The sequence below is a fragment of the Cupressus sempervirens genome, chromosome 10 (assembly GCF_028749045.1).
Source record: "Cupressus sempervirens isolate cs-2001-9-10 chromosome 10, ASM2874904v1, whole genome shotgun sequence".
Taxonomy (NCBI): domain Eukaryota; kingdom Viridiplantae; phylum Streptophyta; class Pinopsida; order Cupressales; family Cupressaceae; genus Cupressus; species Cupressus sempervirens.
The window spans coordinates 304,777,706-304,801,943 of record NC_143127.1 but is presented as its reverse complement, the minus strand read 5'-3'; the positions used below and the strand labels follow the sequence as shown (position 1 = coordinate 304,801,943).

The window sequence follows — 24,238 nt, the reverse complement described above, 5'->3', positions numbered from 1 at the left end:
TGAGGATGATCCTAGAGAACATGATCCAGCCTCTTGAAATGATGTTGAATGCATACTTCTCAATGATAATGTAGAAGGTAATAAAAATTTTGTCATGGACAAAGAGGGAAGGACAGGCAAGATCATATCAACACTGAAACCTGAGAATGCAATCTGCACTGACAGCAGTTCATAGTCTAGCTACAAAATAAAAGAAAAAGAATATGCTAGAGCAATACAGTATGATAGATGCAGCAATTATAAGGAAAACGTTATATATTTTGAAACAATGAATAAGGACAACTAAGGACAGGAAATACTCAATCAATATCACAACTTTTTCCCTGATTCAAGGACTTGATCATATAGTGGTTAACCGAGCTGTAGGAGGATAGAGTTCCACAGCAATTAAATACTGATGCAGAAGTGTATTCTTGGGGCAGAAAAGAGCATGGAAAATTAGGCTTTGTTGATGGCATAAAATGGCAAAATGGTTCCACAAAAGGTTGACCTTCTTGCTAGTGAAAACATTGCATAGGTTTCTTGTGGAAGAACACATTCAGTTACCCGTGCAATTGATGATGGACTATTTTTCTTATGAAAGGTGGATTTTAAGTACATATGAATTATGTGATTTAAATAACAATCAAAATCCAAACTCAAGTAGGCTTCAGGAAATCATGCCCAGAATCAAACAGCATTAGTGATGCCCAAAATCATAGGAAAGCATAGTATCAAACTCCAATAACATCAGTAGAAACTCAAAATCCATATTCGACTTTCAGCAATATATGCAAGAACTAGTAACATAGATGATTTTATGGCAACTTTTAACAAAGCAACCATTATCTACAGGAGTTTTTGCAAATATCTTTATGAAAATTTCATATACAGTAAAAAGAATCCATGAGAAGGCGGCATCTAGAGAAACCCTTTAGTTTGCATACCAGGGTATGAGAATACACCAAGGCGTCTTCCAGAACAGCAGGATACACCAAAAATGGCATCTTACAGCAAGTAAACGTAGGGTCTGTGGAAGCTTTACAGCGGCCAAAAAGGACAAGAACATCAGAAATGGTATTCAAAACAACCAGGTGGAAAAGAAATATAAGAAGAATGGAGTCGGTTTCTGAAGAAATAAAAGGAAAAGCACCATATTTCATACCAGCCTGTGAGTTTCCATGCGTCTTAACAGTAAAGGCAAGTCCAATGGTGTAAACCCAGTAAGCAATGAGAAACTCACAACCAAAAAACGCGGATTCAGCTTTGCATGACAGCAGACACTAGTCAGCTCACTTTAAAAGCCGTGCGTTTTTTATGCCATAAATCTCAGAAAGACTCCATGGCGACCAAGCAACAGCAAACCCACAGTTGGCAGCCAAAAGAGCCACTTATTTTCATGCCAGCACAAGTATATGCCACAACAGAGACCAGTAAAAGGTGTCTAACAACAACTGGATACACACCTAACAATGGCGTCAACAGCAAAAGAAGCAGAGCTGAGACTTTCATGGTGGCTAGGGTTTCTAAGTAACCTTGTCGTCTTCCATCAAACTCTCCTTTTGTGAAAAAATAACAAAATAAGACTCACGACTGCCTTTATCAAAGCCTCAATTACATTGAATGTTATATCGGGTCCATTGCATGGTAAGGAGGTTTGATATTTTAATTTATTTAAATATTGCATGGACTCGTCATAACACATAATGCCTATGTGTTATTTTATTTGCATTGCATTCACATGCACATTCAAAATTATTATTATTCTTTAGTTGATAAATTATGATCAACTTAAAGATAATAATAATTTCCAATGCAATTTAATAATAATGCAAAGGGAAAACTCATTCTTGAGTTTCACTTTTATTTTATTTTTTATTTTTCTTAATTGCATACTTTTAAAATTGTAATTATTATTTTATAATTGATATTCTATAAATCAATTATTTAATAATAACATTCATACAATTAAGAAAAATAATAAGTCAAGAATAAAAAATGAGTTAAAGGAGGAGTTGGTATTTTTTAATGCCAAATTTTAAGGGGTAGTCTCAATTGATATTTTTAGAGGCCCAGTTCAGACTGAGGAGTTCAGAGTGCATTATGGAGTGATTTGTGGCAGTTTGGGAGTCTTTCTTAGACTTTTCTTATGCATGGATGGTAGAACCTCAGTTGAAGATATTTGGAGTATGCTTTTGGAGTTTGTAGAGGTTCTTAATAATGAGTTAACTCATTATTTCGACCCAGATTTCTTGTTTTGAGGTAGTTGATATTGTTGTTATATACTCCTCTTATTTTTGAGGAAGGGGTTCAGATTTTGGGAGAAAAAGGACTCTTATGTGATTTTGTCCTTAGTGCCTTTTTCTTTATTATTCTAAGCTATTATGCAGATGATTGTTTTTTGGGCCTTTGATTGAAATAAAGTTTTCATTGGAACCAGTTTTGGAGTGACAGATTTCGTTGTATACTTCAAGGTGATTGATGTTATTCAAATTGTGTTTTGCTGATAGACCTTTTTGAATTATGTCTTATCTTGCATCTTCCTTATCTAATAGCTGTTTCATAGGTTTTGAGTTGTGTTTCCATTATTGATATATTCGATTGTGATCAATTTCCTTTCGTATATTCTCAAGTTCATAAACCTTCTCTTAAATTATTGATATTAATTAGCAGATCTTCAACTAGAGGTTTTTTGTGATTATCTGTTAAAATTTTCATTGTGTCTCAGATATAACAGTGCTTTGCGTTATCAATCTTGATGTATCACCTTATTTTAATCTTTTAAGCTTTTCGTGTTCAAAATTGTCTTTTTACCCTTTTCCATATAAGTTTTTCACATCTCCATTAGTACAAGTAAGGTATCAGATATATCATATAGGAACCGGCCTAGAATCCGGAGGTTCAACCAAGTCATAGGTTACCCACAACTTTTGGTTGCTCCAATGTTTCTCCAAAATTGCTGCAAGTTTTAGGACTTAAAGCAAAATTTTCAGGGTGCGAATTTTGGAGATAACAGGCACTATAGTCCATTTCCTGGCCAAAGTATTGCTCTTCACAGTTTAGGAATTTGAGAATATCCTGATCAGCATTGAAGACTTGCCAACTTTCAATATTGTAAGGGATTTAAAGGTCTGGTTTGCACTTCAACTTTTGAAATCCCTGCAAAAGTAATGTCATCTGGTCTCAGAGCAATATTAGTCAAGAGATCTGCTATTTTGTTGTTACCCCTCTGCATCCAATCAATCCCAAATGCATCAAAAATTTTAAGCTCATCCCACACTGCATTTCTATATTTCTTCAATCTCTTGTTCTTTGATGCATAAGTTGAGTTGATTAGTGAAACAACCAACTGTGAGTCTCCAATAACTCTGAGACATCTAATTCCATGTTTCTTTGCTAGTCTCAGGCCAAGTAACAAAGCCTCATACTCTGCCACATTCTTTGTACAAGTAAAACTCAAGGTGAATGAGAATTTGTATATTTTCTAACTGTGTGAGACTAACAACACCCCTGCACCTGACCACTCCTTGGAAATGGCACGATCAACATACATGGTCCACAATTCACCTTCAACAGTCACATCTTTGTTTTCTTCTGCCATTAGTGCAGGTTTCTTTTCTTCTTCCAACACTAACTCTTTAGCCCTAAAAATGTTAATATCAGTATCCACAAAACAGGTCATGTTATCATCTATACTTTGTCCAATCATGTAGGATACAATGGGCTTTCTTTTAATCTTGACATATTTATCATCAATATGAAATGTTACAAATGATAAATCACACTGCAAACTTCCACCCATGACAACAGTCCATTTCCTTGACAAGAACATTCCATAATGAGGAGGAATGTCTACCACCAATACACTCACGGTCAAGTTCTTTTCATGATATGCAACCAACTTTACCAATCATAGACCTACTTCTCCTGAATCAAGAGCACAAAATCTACCTTGAGTGGTATCAACACTGAAATTAGAAACTCCATGATTTTTACTGGCATCACAATATTGGGTGCACTTGAATTTATCATACAACTCTTTACAAGCCTCCCATTTATAATAGCACTTAGAAGAAATTGGTCAATGTTGTCAAGATAAGCATTCACAGTATTATCAAGATAAATCTGAGGGACTTGAGAAATAATTCCTTCAAATTGCTTATCTTTTGTGGCCTCTTCTTTAGAGTCTAAACCTGATTGACCTACAGATTCAATTTTACAAAGGGATGCACTACACACCCAGGCCATAACCTTTTTCTTACGGTCTTCTATCCTCATCATCTCTAACAGAGGAACTTTAACATTAATTTGTGAAAGAAAATTAACATATCCACTAGTGTATAACTAGGGATTTCATATTGTATGCAGGGTAACTCCTTGTTACTTTCACGTTTGCTTGATTATCAATAATTTTCTGCTTTACACCTTCTGGATAAAGACTGGCAGTCTTGTCATTTCTTTTGAATTTTGCATCAAAGTGTCTGACCTCAAGCTTCAAGATTTCTGCCTTGTTTGGTTCCCACCTCTTGCATTTTAGGTCATCTATCTTTATCATAATACCATCTTTCCCTCCATTTGTAACATATCCACTGGTGTATAACTAGGGAGTTCATATTGTATACCTGGTAACTCCTTGTTACTTTCACGTTTGCTTGATTATAAATAATTTTCTGCTTTACTTCTGCAGAAAGACTGGCAGTCTTGTCATTTCTTTTGAATTTTGCATCAGAGTGTCTGACCTCAAGCTTCAAGAATTCTGCCTTGTTTGGCTCCAACTCTTGCCTTTTAGGTCCTTGATCTTTATCATAATACCATGTTTCCCTCCATTTGTAACAGGACCTTTGCTTTTCTGCTCTTTGATGAAAACTCCAACAGGTTTTCCATTATCATCCCCCACTGCTCTGCTCCCCAAGTTATAGTTGCTCATCAAATTATAGTTGCTCTTGACTTGAGCCACCATATCCGCAGTGATCTCACCAATCTCTTCTTTTGATGGCCTTCTCAATTCAAGTGCATCATTGCCTTGTTTAGCATTGCAACCTTGTCCATCAATATAGTCATCATCATCAGAAAAAACTTGCTAATGATAAGTTTCACTTCTCTGCCTCTGCAGGTTTACATCAAACTCTTGGGACTCACACTCAAAAGCATCACTCATCTCTTCAAAATATTACTCAGTCATATTACAACTGTTGTCTTTATTCCATCTTCAGGTGTTGAAATTTCAACACCCGCTTCTTCCGTTGCAGAGATAGATTGTGCATCTGTACAATATTTTGATGCATGAGGTGAATGGCATGCCATATGCCATGGTGAATCTTCATTCACATTGATGGTATTTTCCTTGAAGTGGGTCTGGGGTAATCTTTTCATTGGCAGTTTTTACAGGAATCTAAATTGGCTTCCCATTTTTGCACTGGGTGTTGTAGGGGTGATTCTGCAACCTTGGTTGCCTATTGAAATTATTGTTGAACTAAGGCTTGTCAGGTTCAATGTTTCTGTTATTTCTTACAGTGCCCCCTTTTTTGTCTTTCAAAGCATTCAAAATCTTATCCAACTTATCATCTTCCTATCATTTTTACCCCATGTTCTTGTCAAACCCCTTGTGTCCTTTGTTTCTCAGCAACTTGGAGTCATCTCTTTTTGAAGTTTTCTAGAGGCTCTCTGGTTTCTCTCTATATCTTACAATAACCCTAGAAGCATTTCTTAATATATGAGTGTCCTTATCTCTTAGCAGATATACCTTTTTTCCATCAAATGCATTGAAGTATGTTGGCAAACAAGCATTCTCATCTAGTTTCATAATCTGGAATATAGGTATTACGTGTTTTGAGAGTATGTAATGGCAATCAAAATCATCACCCAACTTTGTAAACGAAACACAAGCCTTAGATCTCATAAAGTGAACTCTTTACATATGTTGGAAACCTGTAATTTATCATAAATAATCGCTGCACTAGAGTATTAAATAGAAACGTAGGCTATGGAGAAATATAGACACACTTTTTATAAACAAATACATGGCCTTTGGAGTACTGACAAGCTTCCATAATTGTGATGCATTCCAAACATGCAAAGTATGTATTTTAATCATGCAATAAGTCTAAATATTGCCACCACTAGTCGTCATAATCAAAATGCAAATACATATAAGAAATGACACACTTTACATACATACTTCCATATACAACCAGATAGACTTTTAAAAGACATGCATTTGAGTCAAAAATCACCACCATGGAGTATAGGAATGCAAAAATACATATGCATGAATATCAAGGTGCATTTCATATATGCAATCATATTTAAAAAGACCACCCAAAATAATGATGAGTTGTTTTGATCCTTTTACATGTGCTTACAATTTTGATTTAATATATGTATTTGCATTTCAAAAACCCTCCTTTATGATTTGGGTTCAGAATATTGATGGTGGAGTTTTAGAGATGACTTGCATATGTGATGACATGCAATACTAGATAAAAGCTCCACTTTATTGTACAAAATAAAGTTTCGCATGTTTTACAGTTGCATGTTACTATTGTTAAAATGAAGAGATATGCTATGAGACTAGAAAAGTCCACATGTAGATTAGAAATTCATTAAAAACTATGTCTAAATCTCATCGAAATAATGTAGACTTTTAAAATGAGGCTCTATTTCCATCTTACATGTAAATGACATTTTATTCCATGCAATTACCAATAAAATCCCACCTATGACAGATTTTTATTAAAGAACAAGGATATGCAGTTAGGCCAGAAAACCCAACTTGTAGAATGCTTAATTCTTTAATAGATTTTGGTAGACAGCTTTGGTTGAGGCCTGAAATAGATCAAGACAAATGGAATTAAAAAAGCCATCTATTTAAGACAAAAAGAAAATTAAAAACCAACCATGGGACATAGAAAAAGAAACCAAGAAAATGCCATAGAGAATTTATCCTACAAAGTTTTCTGCAGGGTTACCCTAATTTTGCATATACAAAATTGAGGACAACATAGATAACTAGTGACGATTGGACTAATTTATGTAAGCTAGCTGATTTGGCAGTGGAAGGTATTTACAAACACATTTTTCATATTGCATTTTGTGTTCATGGCTTGAAAAATGTATTGGAAGATGGTGGGAAGATGGATGATGTGAAGGTAGTGATAGTAGAAGCTAGAGAATAGAAATGTTCATTTGCAGACCATCACACCTCATTTTTTTATTTAGGATTACTTTGAGGAATGAATTTAGGACTACTTTAAGGAATGCCTCATGGACACTAGATATGTCGAACACTTTTTTTGCACAAGAAGAGGCTTGAGGTCTATAAACCTTTATTATTAGTAATCGCTATTCAAGGTGTATTAGATGGATAGAGGCAAAATTAACTCAAGGAAAAAATGTGAAACAAAATATCATTAACAACGATTGGTGTTTAACAATTAGTTTAAGTTCTTAATAGTTATTTGTAAATTTCATTCCTGTAACAGCATTCACTCTTCTCATTTGACTCTTAATCTTATTAGAAATTCCATTTTTCGTACTTTGTTGACATAAAAATTGTTCATGTTGTAAGATATGCTAATACAAACTCTCTTAGTCTTGGAGAGATTTATGAGACATTTGATAACATATTTGGGCGGATGAAACTAGCAATTTGTAAGTTATTAATTTGGAATTTTATGAGGAACATATAAGGTCCAGTGTGACATGATGATGGAGATGTATGCTGTACTTAACTAGTTATTAATAAAAAATAATTCTTGAAAATACTGAAAAAATCCTAAATTATGTTGTTGTCAAGTAACTCTAGAGTTCAATTTTCATTTGCTAAACAATGTATTAAAGTTATTACAATTAAAAAAATGAAATAAAGAAATCCTTGTGTTGATTTCTTATTAAGAGTTTGAAGTGAAAAATATCTGATTAATGAGTATGAATTACTTGTTTAGGTTGTTACAGCAGATATTTCACAAAAGCTCTATAAAGAAGTGAAAGCAAGAGGCTTGCCTATTGCTCTTATTGAGTATGAAGGAGAACAACATGGATTCCGAAAGGTACCTGTGATAATTGATCTATGTATCTTTTTTTCATTTTTTTTATTTAAACAAACATGTATATTAGTATTTTGATAAACATGTCTTTAAATATTCACTTGACTCAAAAATAGAGTGCAAAAGAGCTATAAAAAACTAAATTATATTAAAATAAATTATTATTTCTTTCTACTCTTTAAGTACATCAACTTTGAAGTGATTTTCTGAAACAACACAAGGAAGCATACATGAAGCATTAGAACATCAGAGTGTTCTTGAATACAGATATCATGCAAATGGATTACTTATTTGTAATAACCCGAACTGGTTATAACTTCGATAAACACCAATTCTTCTCTAATTCAGTTGTTTGACATTTTGTCAAACACTTTGCAAGCAAGCTTTGATTCCATTGTAATATCTCGTGCAATTCTGATTTTTATTTACAAATTGCTAACTTGAGAATTTCGTCAAACACTTTGCACACAAGGGACACATATATTTGCCAAACTTTAATTGATACATTAGCAAAACTCCAAACAACCAACAACAAATGTTTTTGTACTTTTTTGAAACATAGAGCAGTGACTATAAATGAGAAAACATGCATCTTCATCAATAAGACATTAGGGCATCAAATTCTGATGTAGAACTCTGATATAAATTAGATTACAAATGATTTCTAAATTCTTACACATGCCCTAAAATATTCAAATTTATACTCCATGCAATACAAATGAAATAGATAGGAACCTGGAAAACTACTCATGAAAATCTAGATTTTTACTGTAGCAAGTTCCTATAGCAACAATGACACTGTAGCGATGACATTGTAGCAAAAATACTGTAGCAAGTTACTATAGCTGTGTTACTGTAGCAGCGTAATTGTAGTGGCGTTATTGTAGCATTGATACTGTAGCAAGTTACTGTATCAATATCCAACTCATTCATTCAATCTTACTCCACGAATCTGGCCCTAGGCCACAAATTTGACACAACAAAAAGATTGATTTGTCTTCTCCAACAACTGTAGCCCCTTGAAAGATCTTTCACCAATATGCTCGAATATAACACCTGTATGATGTCCTCTCAATACCAAGTTCACTGGGTATTTCACTAGCTCAAATGGAGGCACACAAAAGAACTCCGTTCTCTAGTGGCAAATTTTGAAATCCTTAGCTCCACACAACTCATCAAATGCAAATGACAATAATTGAATGATAAGAAAAGAGCCTCTCATGCCCCCCTTTATTCTTTCCTTGTGGTAGCTCACTTACTTTTCTCCCCAATGTGCGATAAAATATACTCTTATATTTTTGTTTTATTGTAATATTATAATATGAAATTATAATATTTTCACTTTATTATCATATTTTAATATGAAATTATGCCCCATCATAAAGTGTCAATCTCAATAAAACCCTCTAACCACCATATTAGCCTACAAGGATCACAATAATAGGCTAATCCTTGAAATTCTGATGCTAGCAAAAATGGAGACATTATAATTCTCCTTCCCAAGATTGCTTGCCCTCAAGCAATCTAGTAACACAGTGAACTCCAACCTCCACCTGGATCTCAAATGAAGTAGTATCTGACACCCCTCTCAACATTGAACCAACTGCATACACTAACATCACCAGGTCCAACAACATAACCTGCAGTATAGCACTCAAAACCTATGCTAATGATGAAGGAGTTAGAATATCACCAGAAGAAAACTGCACAAGAAATATCTTCATCCTGGTGCCCACCCATATAATATATACTGGACTCGAGTCCTGATCAACAATCCCTTGAAGAGACGTAGCTACAGGAGAACCATATGCACTCATGCCAACTTTATCCCCTACCCATCTTTAATTTATTGATGATACTACTCTCATGGGTGTTGCTAGAATCATTAAAGTTGCCAACTTTAGAAAAGCTCCAGATATTTACTTGAATGTAGTTGGACAAAAGACTAATAAGGGAAAATATTCTCTTTTTTCAATAATCTTTCTTTTATTTAAGGCAAGATTGCTAGGATTTTGAGATTTCTAATTGGAATCCTACCTTTCTTCTATCTTGGAGTTCCTCTTTTGGCAAGTTGCCTACATGGGAAGTTTTAGAGGATCTTTTTGATAATTTCCTAGGTAAGGTTAGTCATTGGACAAATTGATGGCTCTCAATAACTACTAGCATGACTCTTTTGAAGCTAAAGGTCCAAACATTCCCTATTTATAGGTGCTTTGTATAGACAACTCCAACAAGCTTTACAAAAGAATTTGATGCCCTTACCTGATAGTTTTTATTAACATGTAATTTTCTTTCATCAAAGTGGAGTTTGGTTGAATAGGATTGTATATAGCATAAAGCAGGATGGTGGTTTCATTCTATGATACATAGGAATGAATGGTCATGTTCTAGGTGCTAAACTTTTCTTGAGATTGTGCACTAGGCAAGATCGATGATGGGCTATAATCCTCAACATAACATATTTGGGGGCAGTGGAAGGAAAGGAAGTTCCTTAGTATCATCTACAAGGAAATGGATCCATGATTTGGCATACTTTTGAAAGAGGAACCTAGTTAGTAAAGTAGGGTGTATTTTGGATTTGTAATAAGGGTGCTAAAGCTATGTTTTGGAAGGACTCCTTGGATGGATTCCTTCCTATCCTATCCTAGTTCGCCCATTTGCACTCTCTTTACTCTTGTTTTGTGAAGTTGGATGGTCTGCAGTAGAGGATTTCATGGTTGCTTTAAACTTGGGCCATGGACAAGTGGCTAGATAAAAAGAACCACATGAATGGCCTTCAAAGGTTCAGGAGATTAGTAGAGGATAGGGAAGAGTTTGCTAGAATCTTGGTTGATAGAATGTGTAATTTTCTCAATAGTGTGGACATTCTTGCCTAAGGCCTTGACCCGAAGGGTGAGTTTATAGTGGCTTCTGGGTATCAACGGTTGGATAGGTTGGCTTTGGGTAGGCAATTGTGCCATTGGGCAAGTAGATTTAGAAAAGGATGACTTGGCATAAGTGTAATTTTATCATGTTGGTAGTCATGCAAAGTAGATGTCTTGAGAAAATATTAGGAAGAGAGCATTTTAAGTACCTTCTATTTGTGTTTTGTGTGGAAAAAGTGAGGAGACTAGCCCTTAGCCCTTTTTGCTATGTTAGTTTACTAGGGATGGTTGGTACTGGTGGTGGGGTGTTTGGAGGTACACCTATTTTTGTGCCAACTCTTTGGTTGATTTCTAGAACAATTTGGGACAACCCCCTACTAAGACTTCCTTTCTTAGGGTTGCTAAACTTGGGGCATGGACAAGTGGCTAGATAAAAAGAACCACATGAATGGCCTTCAAAGGTTCAGTAGATCATTAGAGGATAGGGAAGAGTTTTCTATGTTTTGGAAGGATCCCTTGGATGGATTCCTTCCTTCCTATCCTAGTTCGTCCATTTGCACTCTCTTTACACTTGTTTTGTGAAGTTCAATGGTCTAGAGTAGAGGATTTCAAGGTTGTTTTAAACTTGGGGCATGGACAAGTGGCTAGATAAAAAGAACCACATGAATGGCCTTCAAAGGTTTAGTAGATCAGTAGAGGGTAGGGAAGAGTTTGCTAGAATCTTGGTTGATAGAATGTGTAATTCTCTCAATAGAGTGGACATTCTTGCCCAAGGCGTTGACCCGAAGGGTGAGTTTGCAATGGCTTCTGGGTATCAACAATTGGATAGGTTGGCTTTGGGTAGGCATTGTGCCATTGGGGAAGTAGATTTGGAAAAGGATGACTTGGCATAAGTGTAATTTTATCTTGTTGGTAGTCATGCAAAGTAGATGTCTTATTTGAGAGAATATTAGGAAGAGAGGGTTTTAAGTGCCTTCTATTTGTGTTTTGTGTGGAAAAAGTGAGGAGACTAGACCTTGGCCCTTTTTGCTATGTTAGTTTACTAGGGATGGTTGGCACTGGTGGTGGGGTGTTTGGAGGCACACCTATTTTCATGCTAACTCTTTGGTTGATTTCCAGAACAATTTGGGAGAACCCCTTACTAAGACTTCCTTTCTTAGGGTTGTATGGGATATTGAGACTTGTTGCATTTTTATGTGATTGTGGCTTGAAAGAAATTGAATAATTTTTCTAAATAAGAGGATGTTGGTAGACCAAGTTTGGTTGTGGGTAATGTATATGATACTAGAATCTTTGATGGCTTAGTGTGATATTCTAAGATAGTAGACTTGGAGATTTGCAAGTTGGCTAGAACTTAAGATTTTTGGTGCAAATTTTGGAGATAGCCTATTTAGGAGGTAGAGTAGGTAAGGTGTAGACATGCTAAGAAGAAGGTTCAACGAGAGGGTAAGTGGTCTTCTCCACCTTTGGGAACCCTTCTTCTAGAGGAAAGATGGGTCATGCAGGAGTTGGAGTTGGCAGGGATAACTTTGGTAATAAATACATCAATGCTCTTGTTGTTCTCTTAGCTCTCGAAAGAGGGTGTGCTTTTGGCCAGAGAAAAATTATTTGTGAGTTTGATTCACAAGTGGTTCTAGATATGTTGAACAAACAAAAGATGGATGATGTTGATTGGCATTTGACTTTGGTGGGCTTTAAAATTCCCAGCTTGAGACTCCTCGGAGTTTGTTTCCTTCTATTATGTTGGGATAGGATTACTGACTATTTGGCCAAGTGAGCCTCAAAAGGATTGGATGATCAGAATATTGGAAATTGGGGCCAATTTCCTCAAGAGTATACTCATGATCTAGAGAGGATTATTAGGGAGGACAAGACGAGGTAATTTTGACACTTGAGAGAACACTCTTTGTAATAGCCACTTTCTAAAATAGAATTTAATAATAATAAAATTTTAAAATGGGTAAATAAAAAATAAACTATAATATAATATCATTATAGGAGCAATGAACATCACAATTACACAAAGCTTAATGAGGTTGCTAATAATTTGCAACATTTTGAGGAGATCTATTTGGCTCTTGAAGAGTTACATGAATCTTTTGATTGTGCTCAAAATCAGCTTCTAGGAGATTTTGGATTGTCATACTCAGAAACCCCTGATTTGATTATGACAAGTTTTAGGATCACCATGAAGACTATGGAATAGTTTCAACAGACATCATACATCTTGAATCCTTCAGTATGCTACCTCTATCTCTGAATTGTAGAAGCAACACCTTGATGAGATCCCCATCCATGCCGCCCAAATCAAAGACATTAAGGATATGCAAGATGAACTCCTTGACTGCCATAACATGTTGAAAAGTAACACTAAATGACTACAAAAAAAACAAAAACATCAACTTCAACCTCCATTGAGGGGAGTTGAGGAGCTTGATCAGTCAAAGCTCTTGGATGAATTGGCATGGTGGGCTAGGGAACTTAACCTTAAGGTTTGCGGCCTCCCACCTTCCACCGCTGACCCAGCGGACAAGGCCTATACCTTCTTCCTGACCAGCTAGAGCTCTCTAAGATTCTCATTGAAAGGGCATGGATAGGGTACAATTCCACACTTTTCATTAGATTCCTCAACACATCAAACATGGTACAGGTCCTAATGGCCCATAGAAAACTCTAACCGCTGCCTTCAAAAATCTACCTTGATGAAGATCTCACTAAAGCATAGGTTATAGAACTCAAACACACCCGAACACTAGTTGTAGCAACCTGCCTTAAGGGTAAATGGGTGGTTATCCTTTACCTCAAGGCAGTTATCAGAAATAGTCCTCTTCCTGGTTGGGTTTCTGTGTCAGCCCCCAAGACTAAATGACAATGGGAGGCTTAGGAAAGGAAGGAGTGCAAGGACTCCTTGATTGTCCACTGTTGGAATGGTAATGGTACTGTCTAGTCTCTTCCTAGTCTTTTAATGGATGTCATTGGTATTGCGGATATTATTCTTGTTACAGAGACTCATGAGAGTCCTATTTGTCCTCTTCCCAGGATTCCTGGATTTCACTGGCTATCTACTTACCGTGATAAGGTCAGGTCTTCTAGAGGTATCAGGGGATCTGGTGGGGTCACCTGTCTCATTCGTGACCACCTTGTCAGCAAAACAATCGTTATGCATTCCGACAACCTTGCTAGGTCCATGTGGGTTTGTATTAGAGGCATGTTGGTTAGAGATCTTTTCATTGCGGTTTGTTATTTCCCTCCGGCTACTTCTCCTTATGTGGTCCATGGTTCCAAGGGGGACCCTTATGGTGATTTCTGTGATTGGATTGATAGGTTCTCTGCCCTAGGGAATTTAATCATTTTAGGGGACTTCAATGCTCACACCAGGGATCTTCAGGCCCCTTTTCATGATCGGCGGACAGACTTTATGTGCACTTCTGAGTTTGATAGAGATGATCTTAATCTACACCGTTCATCCAAGGACATCAAGGACCCTCTAACACGGTATGGCCGACATCTTCTTCAACGCTGTGAATCTTCCTCGGTTGTGGTTCTTAACGAGCTCTCTCACTTCCCGAATTCTGGCCGATTCACCTACTGGCCCCATTGTGGTGGTGTTATTGTTGTTGACTACGTCCTTGTCTATACCTCCTTCATCCCCTTCATTAGTCGCTTCTTTGTTTCCTATCTTCCATTGGCAAACCACTCCCTCCTTTGTCTCACCCTTTGTGCCCCCTCCGCTCAACCTCCTTTCCTCTCCCAACATACACCCCACCCGCTTTGCCCTCACCCACTCGCACCACCTTCTCCTTCACCAATGCTGATCTTGACCTCTTCGTCACTCACCATCGATGCCTCCTTTTGGCTGCTCCCCTCACTAACATGCCTTGTGCCTCTGGCATGTTTCACCTTATCTCCACAGTGATCCGTGAGTGGACCACCCTCTCCCTACGTCACTCCTCTGTCGCTTTCGTTGGTTGTCCCTCTTGCCCTAGTTCCCGTCCTCAGAATTGGTGGTTTGATGATGACTGCAAGTCCTTCCATTGCCTGCTCCATTCCATGCACATTACTCTGGATCCCTCCTTTCCCCTAGCCAGGGTCTCTTACCATAGCTTTCTTCGCTGGAAGAAGCATCTCTTCTAGCTTGAGCAGTGCAGGTCTCTCAACTCTTCCCTTCGGGTCTCTCTAAAACATTTTTGGTGTATGCTTTTTCCTCGCCCCGTTGCTCTTCCCACAGACCTAGACTTTGGCTCCCTCCTTTCCTACATCATCACCCTTTACGACATCCCTAACCAGCACCCTCTTTGTGTCACTTCCCCCCTCCATTGCCACATCTTTACCGTCTCTACAATCTTCGAGGCCATTAGAGCCATGAGTTGTAGTAAGGCTGTTGATGACGAAGAATTCTAGGTGGAGCTCTTCAAGATGGAGATCTTGGTCCTTGGATCATCTCTTTGTGTTCTTTTCAACAGAGTGGTTTGCATTGGTTCTCCGCCTTCTTGGTGTCACTATATTATCCACCCGATCCATACGGCTGGTTCGACGTTTGATCCAAGCAACTACAGGATTATTATGATCGGGCATAACTTTGCCAAACTCTATGCCACAGTGCTACATATTGGTCTCACGAGACAACTATACAGTTTGGGTTGTAGAGCTAGAGGTCAGGTTGGTTTTAGAGCAGATTTTTATACTACCGACCATATTGTCACCCCTAGGGCCATTATTGAGGAGGCTTGATACCACTCAGCGAAGGTTTACTATTGCTTTGTTAACTTTCGCAAAGCTTTTGATTCGGTCCCCCGAGCGGTGTTATTTCAACGACTCAAAGATATTAGGATTTCGAATATTCTTCTCATTGCTAGCATGAGACTTTATGAGAGTGTTGTTAGATGTCTTAGGACTCCACAGGGCTTATCTGACTTCATTTAGAGTTCAATTAGTGTTAAGTAGGGCTGCCCTCTTTCCCCTACACTTTTCGACATCTACATTAATGAGCTTGAGACTTTCCTGAGGGGCGTTTCACATCCTGAGGATGGGTGTTATCTTCACGAGGTTTGGGTGTCCACCCTTCTCTTTGTGGACGACGTGGTGCTTTTGTCCTCCTCACCTGATGGGTTACAACGTGTTTTGGATTGTTTGGCCTCATTTTGTGATTCTCAACAGTTGGTGGTCAACTTCGGCAAGACCTGTGTTATGGTTTTCAATAGCTCGAAAACCTCAAATCGCCGATTCTTTTTAAGTGGGACCGATATCGAGAGGACCTCTAGCTACACCTATTTAGGTATTTTGTTTTCAGGACCACATTTTAGTTTGAGACCAACCATGACACTGAGGGTAAATAAGGGGTTAGGTTCACTAGCCTTGCTTGAGCGACAGTGCTTTAGACAACATTTCTAGAACACTATGTCTAAGATGTCTCTCTTAGACTCCTTGGTTACACCTACTATCCTTTATGGTTTAACCCAAAGTAACAAGAATCAGAATCGGCAAGGCCGAATCGAATCGTGAATCGGCAATGAATCGGCAATGAATCGGCAAATTTGAAAAAACCTTTTAAATTTAAAGATTTTAACAATTTAAAACTTATTTCATGCACCCTTTATTGAATATAACTTAAACACACTATAACATCATCAAATAGAAGTTAAAACTTAACATACATAAACATGGAACATAAAAATTAAAATCCATCACATATGTAACTATGTTATCTAAAATGTAAATTGTAGGCTAGCTGAAGTAAATAGAAATCAAATGATCACAATGATTTAAATCATAGAATGTATGTAAGATGATCCATAAGACATCAAATCATAAATGTATGTAAGAATCTAAGATGAAGATCCATGAAAGTTTGAAACATATGTCTATCAATGATTCAGTATCAATATCTGTAAACAAAATATAAAAACAAGGCTCCAGCTCAAGCCTCAGACTCATAGTCATCATCATCATCCTCAACATCATCCTGAAGCTCGGCTGCAGCCTCAGCCTCAGCCTCTGAGTATCCAGTCTGCCTAGTAGCAAGCCGTCTAATGTAGGTCCTAGAGGACTGCCGAGCCATATCTCCCGCATGTAAGATGGGCTCATGAATGTCGCTAGGGCCTGTGCCTGTGTGTGCACGTGTGCGTCTACCAATGCCTGAAGAATGTGCTCTAGCTGCCTCAGCCTCTATATCCACCTGGTCAACCCACACACGGTCTTCCTCAGTGAAGACTGGATCCACAACCTCTGTGAGCCACTTTGATTCTGGATCAATCTCCTCTAGAATGATCGGAGAGGAGTCAGTGCCCAAAATCTGTCTAATCCTAAGACGGAGGTTGTAATGAACAAAGACAATATCATTAAACTTCTGCATTGTCAACCTGTTTCTCCTCTTCGAATGGATGTGCTCGAACATGGACCAACTGCACTCACATCCAGAAGCATTGCCTGGCTGACTCAGAATATGAATGGCAATTTTTTGAAGTTTTGGGGTTGTGGCCCCAAACATTTGCCACCATCTATCTGCAATAAGGGAAAAATTGAAAATAGAAACAATTAGTCTCATTTACAAATTACAAGTTAACTCTAAAATTACATAATCAACTTTAAGATTAGAATCTAGATTCATGAACATTGAATATATTATTTAATTTTTACCTGGCTGTAGTGTTGTCTGAGCATTTATGGCCATCCTGCCAGAGAAAAGTGGCCCCTCTTTATTGTTGAACTGGTCTAGCTCAACAATTGCAGCAGCGCTATCTTCATCGCTACTCAACCTCTGAATCACTATGTATAAGCCAGTGAGAACCTCCGCATCTGCCTTGAACTCAGGACGGAAATGATATGCCGGATTCAGAAAGTAAGCTGCTGCATGGATGGGTCGATGGAGCTGATTCTGCCATCTTCTATCGATGATGTAGCCCATAGAGGGCTTCTCCCCATCAGCAGTTCGTAGCAAAGCTACAAGGGGCTCAGTGACCTACATATAAAGTAAAACAAAAAACTTGAGTCAAAACTTAAATATAAAATAATATAACTTAAAGTAAAAGTAAAATACTAAATGTTAAATTGCAATAAATTTACCTGCAGGATTTCTCTAGCGGGTTTCCAAAAACCATCCTCATCAAATATGCAATCCGCCACATCTATCCCTACAGTGGTTGTAGCATAGGAAGAGGAAATCCACTCCCGCCCAACAAACATGCTCCTCAATTCATCCCTTGATGTCAACAAGGACTACAAGGTGATGAAATTCGAGGCAAACCTCGTGATATCTGGGCGAGCTAACTCTTTGCCTTCTGTGTACTTCCTCATTGTGCTAAGGACAAATGAATGATTATAAATGAATTTGCATATGTTTTTTGCCCTTTCCACACATGACTTGACAAACTCAAGTTTGCCAATTTCCTCCAACATGAGGTCAATGCAATGTGCCGCACAAGGGGACCAAAATATGGTGGGGTGCCTCTCCATCAAAAGTTTACCTACAACAATTTTAAGTCAATTAGAAATTCAAATTTCAAAATTCAAATAAATTTATTTTCAAAACTTGAAAAGTTAAAAGTTTACTTGCAGCAACATAACTTGCTGCATTATCCGTCACCACCTGGATCACATTTTATTCTCCCACCTCTACTATGACTTCCTCAATAGCCTCACATAAGTATGTGGCAGTTTTTACATGTGCGGAAGCATCAATGGATTTGATGAACATGGTATATCCTACAAGTAACAAAACAACGAATTAGAATATTAAAATTAAATGGATCATCAACAAATTAGCATTCAACAAATCAAAATTTACAATTATGTATGTAGGAAAGTAGAATGATCAATTACCTCCACAGGATACAAGAAAATTGAGGAGTGTTCTATTCCTCCTATCTGTCCAACCATCAGTCATGATGGTGCAACCCTTTGCAATCCACTCCTTTCGGTTCTCCTCGAGCTCAGCCCTCATGTCCTCTACCATCTCATCCAAGAGGTATCCGCTCAACTCAGCCTCAGTTGGGGCTTTAAACCCCGGACCACAAATAGCAACCGCGTCTATCATGTTCTGCCAATAAGGAGCCCTGTCACAAATAAAAATTTAGATGTCAAAGACTCAAATTATAAAACAAGTAAATATAATTAAAGTTTTACTTTTACTTTTAATTTGAACTTTAAAGAAAACAACGAAAAAAGAATCAATTACCTGGCTGCAATAAATGGAATGTTGCAAAAGTACCAAAATTTGCATATCTCCTTTCTGGCAGCATCATGAATTTCCTTGTTCAAACCCATGCTCTCAAGCGTGGGTTGGGAACCAGGAGTAGTGCGGGGCACAAAGTAACTATCCATTCTGTTTTTCCGCACTCTAGGCTGCACTAGGTTGGTGTGGGACTCTGTCTCAGTATGTGACCGACTAGCACTAGCACGAGCAGAAGAACTAGGATAAAAAGGAGGCCTAGAAGAACCCTCTCCAACACAACCTACAGATGCAGAAGCTGATGCAGATGTAGATGTGGATGCGGGAACATGGGAGCCAATACCCCTTAACCCTTCAAGTTGCAATTTTCCTATTGGCTTTGTCTTTTTCAATTTTTTCTAATGCCATTAAGCAAGTGCGTTTTGCCTCAGGAGTTTGGTGAGTGCAAATTGTAACATCGTGTCCAGGTATAGCAGGAATGTGGTATTTCAATCTATAAATACCCCCAAAAGTTATTTTTTCTTTACAAAAAATACATTTTGTTTGATATTTGGTTCTTCCAGGAAATTCTTCGTTATATTTCCAACATTCATCTTTTCTACCCATTGCGAATTTGCAAAAAATGAAAGCAAAGGCTGCTGCAATAAAAATTTATATGTAAAATATCAAAGTTTGAAGCTAATAAAAGCTACAAAACAACAAACCCTAGTTTGCAACTTAGTAAAAATAAAGAACATTCAAGATCTAAACTAAAAATCTTGAAAACTATAAAAATTTAACAAAAAATGCATAATACACTAACATGCAAAAAAAAAAAAGAGCACTTACCTCTTGCAAATGAGTTGAGGAGTGTTGAGATTGGCTCCCTAATGCTCCCAATGCAATTGATGGCCTCCCCAAATGGATTGCTGATCTCTTTTGTGCTCTTTCTTCTTGCCGGTTAGAAACCTATGGCCTTTCTTTTCTCTTCTTCTCTCTCACTTTTCCTCTCTTCTAGTCATGTTAAACAAATAGAAGGCCCTTTAGGGTTATAACAAAGAGAATAGGTCAAAAACAAAGTAAAAAAAACAAGCAATTTTTTAAAATTTTACAACTCTATACTTTATTGGCCGCGGGCGATTCATGCCGATTTTTCCAGGCGATTCATGTGATTTTTTGGATGAATCGCCTGAATCGGTGATTCACCTGAAGAAATCGGCAATGGCGATTTTCGACTCCAAAAAAATCGCCATTGCTGAATCTAATCGCTGAATCGCTGATTCAGGCGATTTTATGGCGATTCTCGTTACTCTGGTTTAACCGTCTAGGGGTCCTCCCTCCTGACCACCGACTGAGCTTCAATAGAGAGAGTTCAGACTCTCCTTTGGCGCCTCACCTGTTGTCAATGGACTACTCCTACCAGTATTATCTTAGTTGAGTTCAATGCTCATCCCTTAAGACTTTGCACGATATATGATCTAGTTTTGGTTACTTCACAGACTCGAGGGTTTTGTATACTCTGTTGATGGTAGAAACCATTATTCTTGCTTGGCTTACTATTCTTTAGCTTTGATTGCTGCCTCGGATCTAGCTAGTCATGCTTGTCGCTAGTATGCTCAAGTTTCTAGGCTCCTCAGTGCTGTTGGTATTGATATTGATCACCTTTCCCCTTTTCAGTATTCATTTAATGCTCCGGCTCATCTCCTTCCCCCTTGGTCAGAGTTGAATGAGATTACTAAGATGGACATCTACAGGAGGTATATCCAAGTGACTTGGGTCGACCTGCCGAGGGTCTCCATCCTCGTATGGCCTTCTATATGGAGCTCTTTATTGACATCCAAGACAGTATCATTGTTCGTCCCTACTACTCTTCTCAACGATGGCCCCATGGCCTACGTATCCAGTTGGGCTCTTTTAGAGCAAGTTCCCACCGGCTCTGTATTCAGACAGAGCATCAAACCAGCAGAGTTGAGAGGATTTGTTAGTGTTGTGACATGGATGCAGTTGAGAACGAGACACACTTTATATTCTATTGTTCCATATACTATGAGATTAGAGGGAGGCTCCATTGCTTATTCAAAGAGTGCAGGACCTTGTCCTCCTTTTTCAAGTATGATAACCAGCGGTGCCTAGCTCTTTTTCTACAGGAGGCTTTCCTTCTTCGGGAGCTATCCACCACTCGGTCTGCATCTCTTCATCTGCTTATCACTTCCTTTTTCACTTTGGTTACCTCTCCTAGGGGAACCAAGTGGCCTTGGTGCCAATCCATGGGTACTCACACTAGATCAAGGAGACCACACAGAGACCACTTGCACCAGCAGCAACAGCGTACCTCCTCTACCCGGCATGGGGTTCATATTTCTTTGCACACAACTAGCTATCCTTCTGTTTTGAGCTACTTGACCATGGTTATGAACCACTAGTTTTGCAGTTTTGTAACCCCCTTTTTGTTGTTATTCCTCTTTCTTTACTTCTTGTTCTACTTGTTTCCGTTTTGTTTTGTTGTAAGGGGAACATTATTGTTTGGAGATCGTGGACCACCTTCTACATTCAGTTTTGAGCATTTTATCATCAATTACACATTGTGGAGGGCTACATTGTCTATTGCATTTCACTTTTTGTAGATCCTTCTTGTAGTGAAAGATACATTATAGTAATTGACATGCATGGGTGTTACTTTTGAGGTCATTTTTGTTCCCATTGGATTTTCCCTCTTTCCTCTTTACTTTTATTAGTTCACTTTTTCTTCTTAGCTAGTCTTATGGGGGGTGTTGGCGTTAATTTTTATTGTAGCACGTGCAGTTCTCTGTTAATTACAAATCTGCAATGGTTGTTTATCCCGTCACTTATGGAGAAGTCATAATGCTAAATAAAGATATCTGATGCTAATTTCTTTCCTTGTTTTCAGCGTAATTTTATTTATGTAGTGGTAAACTTGTATAAATCATGTAAGCATTATGATGTAATCAATTGAATTTTATTCTTAATCTGCTCTGTTTTTACTCTGTTTCTGCGAGCTTTTGTTTTCTGTCTAGCTAGCATATTTTTTTTTTGATCAGGTAAGTCTGTACAAAATCTCACTATGTGATGTAAACTTTGGAAGTCTTGTGAAGGAACTTAATGGAAACTCGCGAGTTCCCTTCATTTTATTTCTCAGATATAAAAGCTTACTAGTCCATTATGAATTTGTGGAGTTCGTAAACAATGTTGTGAACTGTAACAAAGAAGTTACTGCAATTGTCCACAAGTTGAAACAGGAAGAATTTTAGAACTACCAGAATTCTATTTTCTGTGAAAAATAATAACATTTTTTATTTAGTTAAATAGCTAAATCTTGTTAAAAAGGGGAGGCTTATATAGATTTGGCTCCTCAGCCAAATGCTACAATTCATTCCCAGTAAAGTGTTACCAACTTACCTTCTCATGACTGAAGTAAACAATGAAATCCAACCGCTAAACAAAAGCTCTTCAAAAACTATCACACTGAGAATTATTTGCTTAGGTAAACTATAAGATTTGCCACGATCCATCCGATGTTACATGAACAACTCTGTTACATTTTTAGGAGTGGGTGAGTATTATTTCCTCTCCTTCTGACTTCACTTTTTAAAGACGGTTCTTTGGATTGTTGCGAACATATTTTATTGTTTAGTGTTCTTGGTTGATGTTTCTAAGACATGTATCCTACAGGCAGAGAATATGAAGTTCACTCTTGAACAGCAGATGGTCTTCTTTGCTCGTTTGGTGGGAGGTTTTAATGTGGCAGATGACATCACACCCCTTCACATAGATAATTTTGATTAGGAAAATATTGTTGAGAAAATTAGAAATATGTTGAATTCTTTTTAACTTTATAAGTTCTGAGAACTTGAAAATTGTTATAACTGGGTTTTGTCACCACCTCTGCAACACACTTTTACAAACCAAATTGTCATTACAAGACTTTTAATCTCTAGATGAAAATTAAAAGTAACTCTGCTAAATTTATTTTATTTTCGTAGCATGGTTTTCATATGTTTCTAGTAATTTTATTTAACTTAGATTTAAGATCTACATATCTTAATTCAGTCATTTAAAGTTTAAAATTTAACATTGTTTTAAAAATAGTGCTAGCAAAAGATGTTTCTTTGATAAATAGAGTGATCTATCTCTTATCTTTTTTGATATGTTTTCTCTCTTCTATTACAATTATATTAGAAATAATATTTTAAAGGTTTTTAATTAATATTTTTTTATGTTTTCAATTTCATTACAAGTTTTACTAGTCTTAGATATATAATTTACAGATCATATTATTTTAGGTTTTTTCAATTGATAAGGATCATGGTATATTTTTCTTTCTTCCATACACTAAGATTCAAATTTCTTATAGGTGTAATTGAATAATTCAAACCATAAATGATTTGATGAATAAGATCATGTGAATCATTGTAGTTTAGTCAAGTGACAATTTCTAATCTAATTGTAAATAATTATGACTTTGCAATTCACTTTAAGAAAGACATTAATATTTGCATGATCGATTTTTTTTTTAATTAGAAATTTTTTTATTTATCATAATCTCTACAACCATGGCAAACCAAATTTGTCATGTAAGAGCCTTGACTTATATAAATTAAAATTTGAAAGTGACTATCAAATAAAAGATTAATAGGTTTTCTTATTGTGACTATAATCCATACAGATTTAGAGTTTATATCATCACTTAATGAAAAAATATATTGAAATATAATATCTATAGGTTGAAAGTACTAATAGAAAATCCATCTCGATAGATTTCCACACTAGTTGGTTAGAGGTGTGATTCACTTATTTATAAATGAAATATGAGAAGTCAAAAAAATTATACCACATAATGATATTCTCATGTAGGAGCTATGTTTTTAATGCTCTTATGAATTAAGCTATAGAAAAACGAATCCTTTTTAATTGCAATGAATCTTGCTTGTTAGTATCTTTAAATGGTTTTTCTTGTAAGGTTATAATTTTTCAGAAAAAAAAAAAAAAAAAAAAAAACATAATGCAAAGTGTGCCCCCCCCCCCCTGCCCCCCCCCCCCCCTCAAAAATTTTAACTTTTATTTTGAATTTTTTTAATTGCTCTGGTCAAAAGTCACCTAATAGCATGTTAGTTTATCCTAGATTTTTCATGCAATTTTGTGTATTCTTTTATATATTAATTTTGTAATTGGACACATTCCGAAAA

At 37.0% G+C, this 24,238-nt stretch overlaps 3 protein-coding genes across 5 annotated transcripts in view; 1 reads left to right on the top strand and 2 right to left on the bottom strand.

Moving 5' to 3' along the window:
• LOC149533839 (peptidase uncH-like) overlaps window positions 1-23,034 on the top strand; it is a 282,829-nt gene extending 259,795 nt beyond the window's left edge. For all 3 annotated transcript variants that reach the window (XM_089804019.1, XM_089804018.1, XM_089804020.1), the window contains 2 exons: window positions 7,923-8,027; window positions 22,725-23,034. In XM_089804019.1, coding sequence (XP_089660145.1) covers window positions 7,923-8,027; window positions 22,725-22,838 — 219 coding nt within the window. In that variant the 3' untranslated portion in view covers window positions 22,839-23,034. The remainder of the gene's footprint in view (window positions 1-7,922; window positions 8,028-22,724) is intronic.
• LOC149533841 (uncharacterized) lies at window positions 15,870-18,098 on the bottom strand. The gene is made up of 3 exons (XM_089803322.1): window positions 17,951-18,098; window positions 17,715-17,846; window positions 15,870-15,989 (listed from the first exon to the last, which is right to left on the bottom strand). The coding sequence occupies exons 1-3, from the start codon at window positions 18,068-18,070 to the stop codon at window positions 15,870-15,872; spliced, it is 372 nt and encodes a 123-aa protein (XP_089659448.1). The 5' UTR covers window positions 18,071-18,098.
• Window positions 18,553-19,347, bottom strand: LOC149533840 (uncharacterized). Its single transcript, XM_089805129.1, has 2 exons — window positions 19,062-19,347; window positions 18,553-18,939 (listed from the first exon to the last, which is right to left on the bottom strand). The coding sequence occupies exons 1-2, from the start codon at window positions 19,205-19,207 to the stop codon at window positions 18,699-18,701; spliced, it is 387 nt and encodes a 128-aa protein (XP_089661255.1). The 5' UTR covers window positions 19,208-19,347; the 3' UTR covers window positions 18,553-18,698.
• Window positions 23,035-24,238: the final 1,204 nt, after the last annotated feature.

Coding starts and splice junctions, on each gene's coding strand:
- LOC149533841 (XM_089803322.1), bottom strand. CDS start 18,070: ATGTTTGTTGGGCGGGAGTGGATTTCCTCTTCCTATGCTACAACCACT. Junction 17,847..17,950: donor CCGCTAGAGAAATCCTGCAG/GTAAATTTATTG, acceptor CTTTATATGTAG/GTCACTGAGCCCCTTGTAGC. Junction 15,990..17,714: donor CAGCTTACTTTCTGAATCCG/GCATATCATTTC, acceptor GTAACCCATCAG/GTGAGGAGGACAAAAGCACC.
- LOC149533840 (XM_089805129.1), bottom strand. CDS start 19,207: ATGGATAGTTACTTTGTGCCCCGCACTACTCCTGGTTCCCAACCCACG. Junction 18,940..19,061: donor ATTCCATTTATTGCAGCCAG/GTAATTGATTCT, acceptor TATTTGTGACAG/GGCTCCTTATTGGCAGAACA.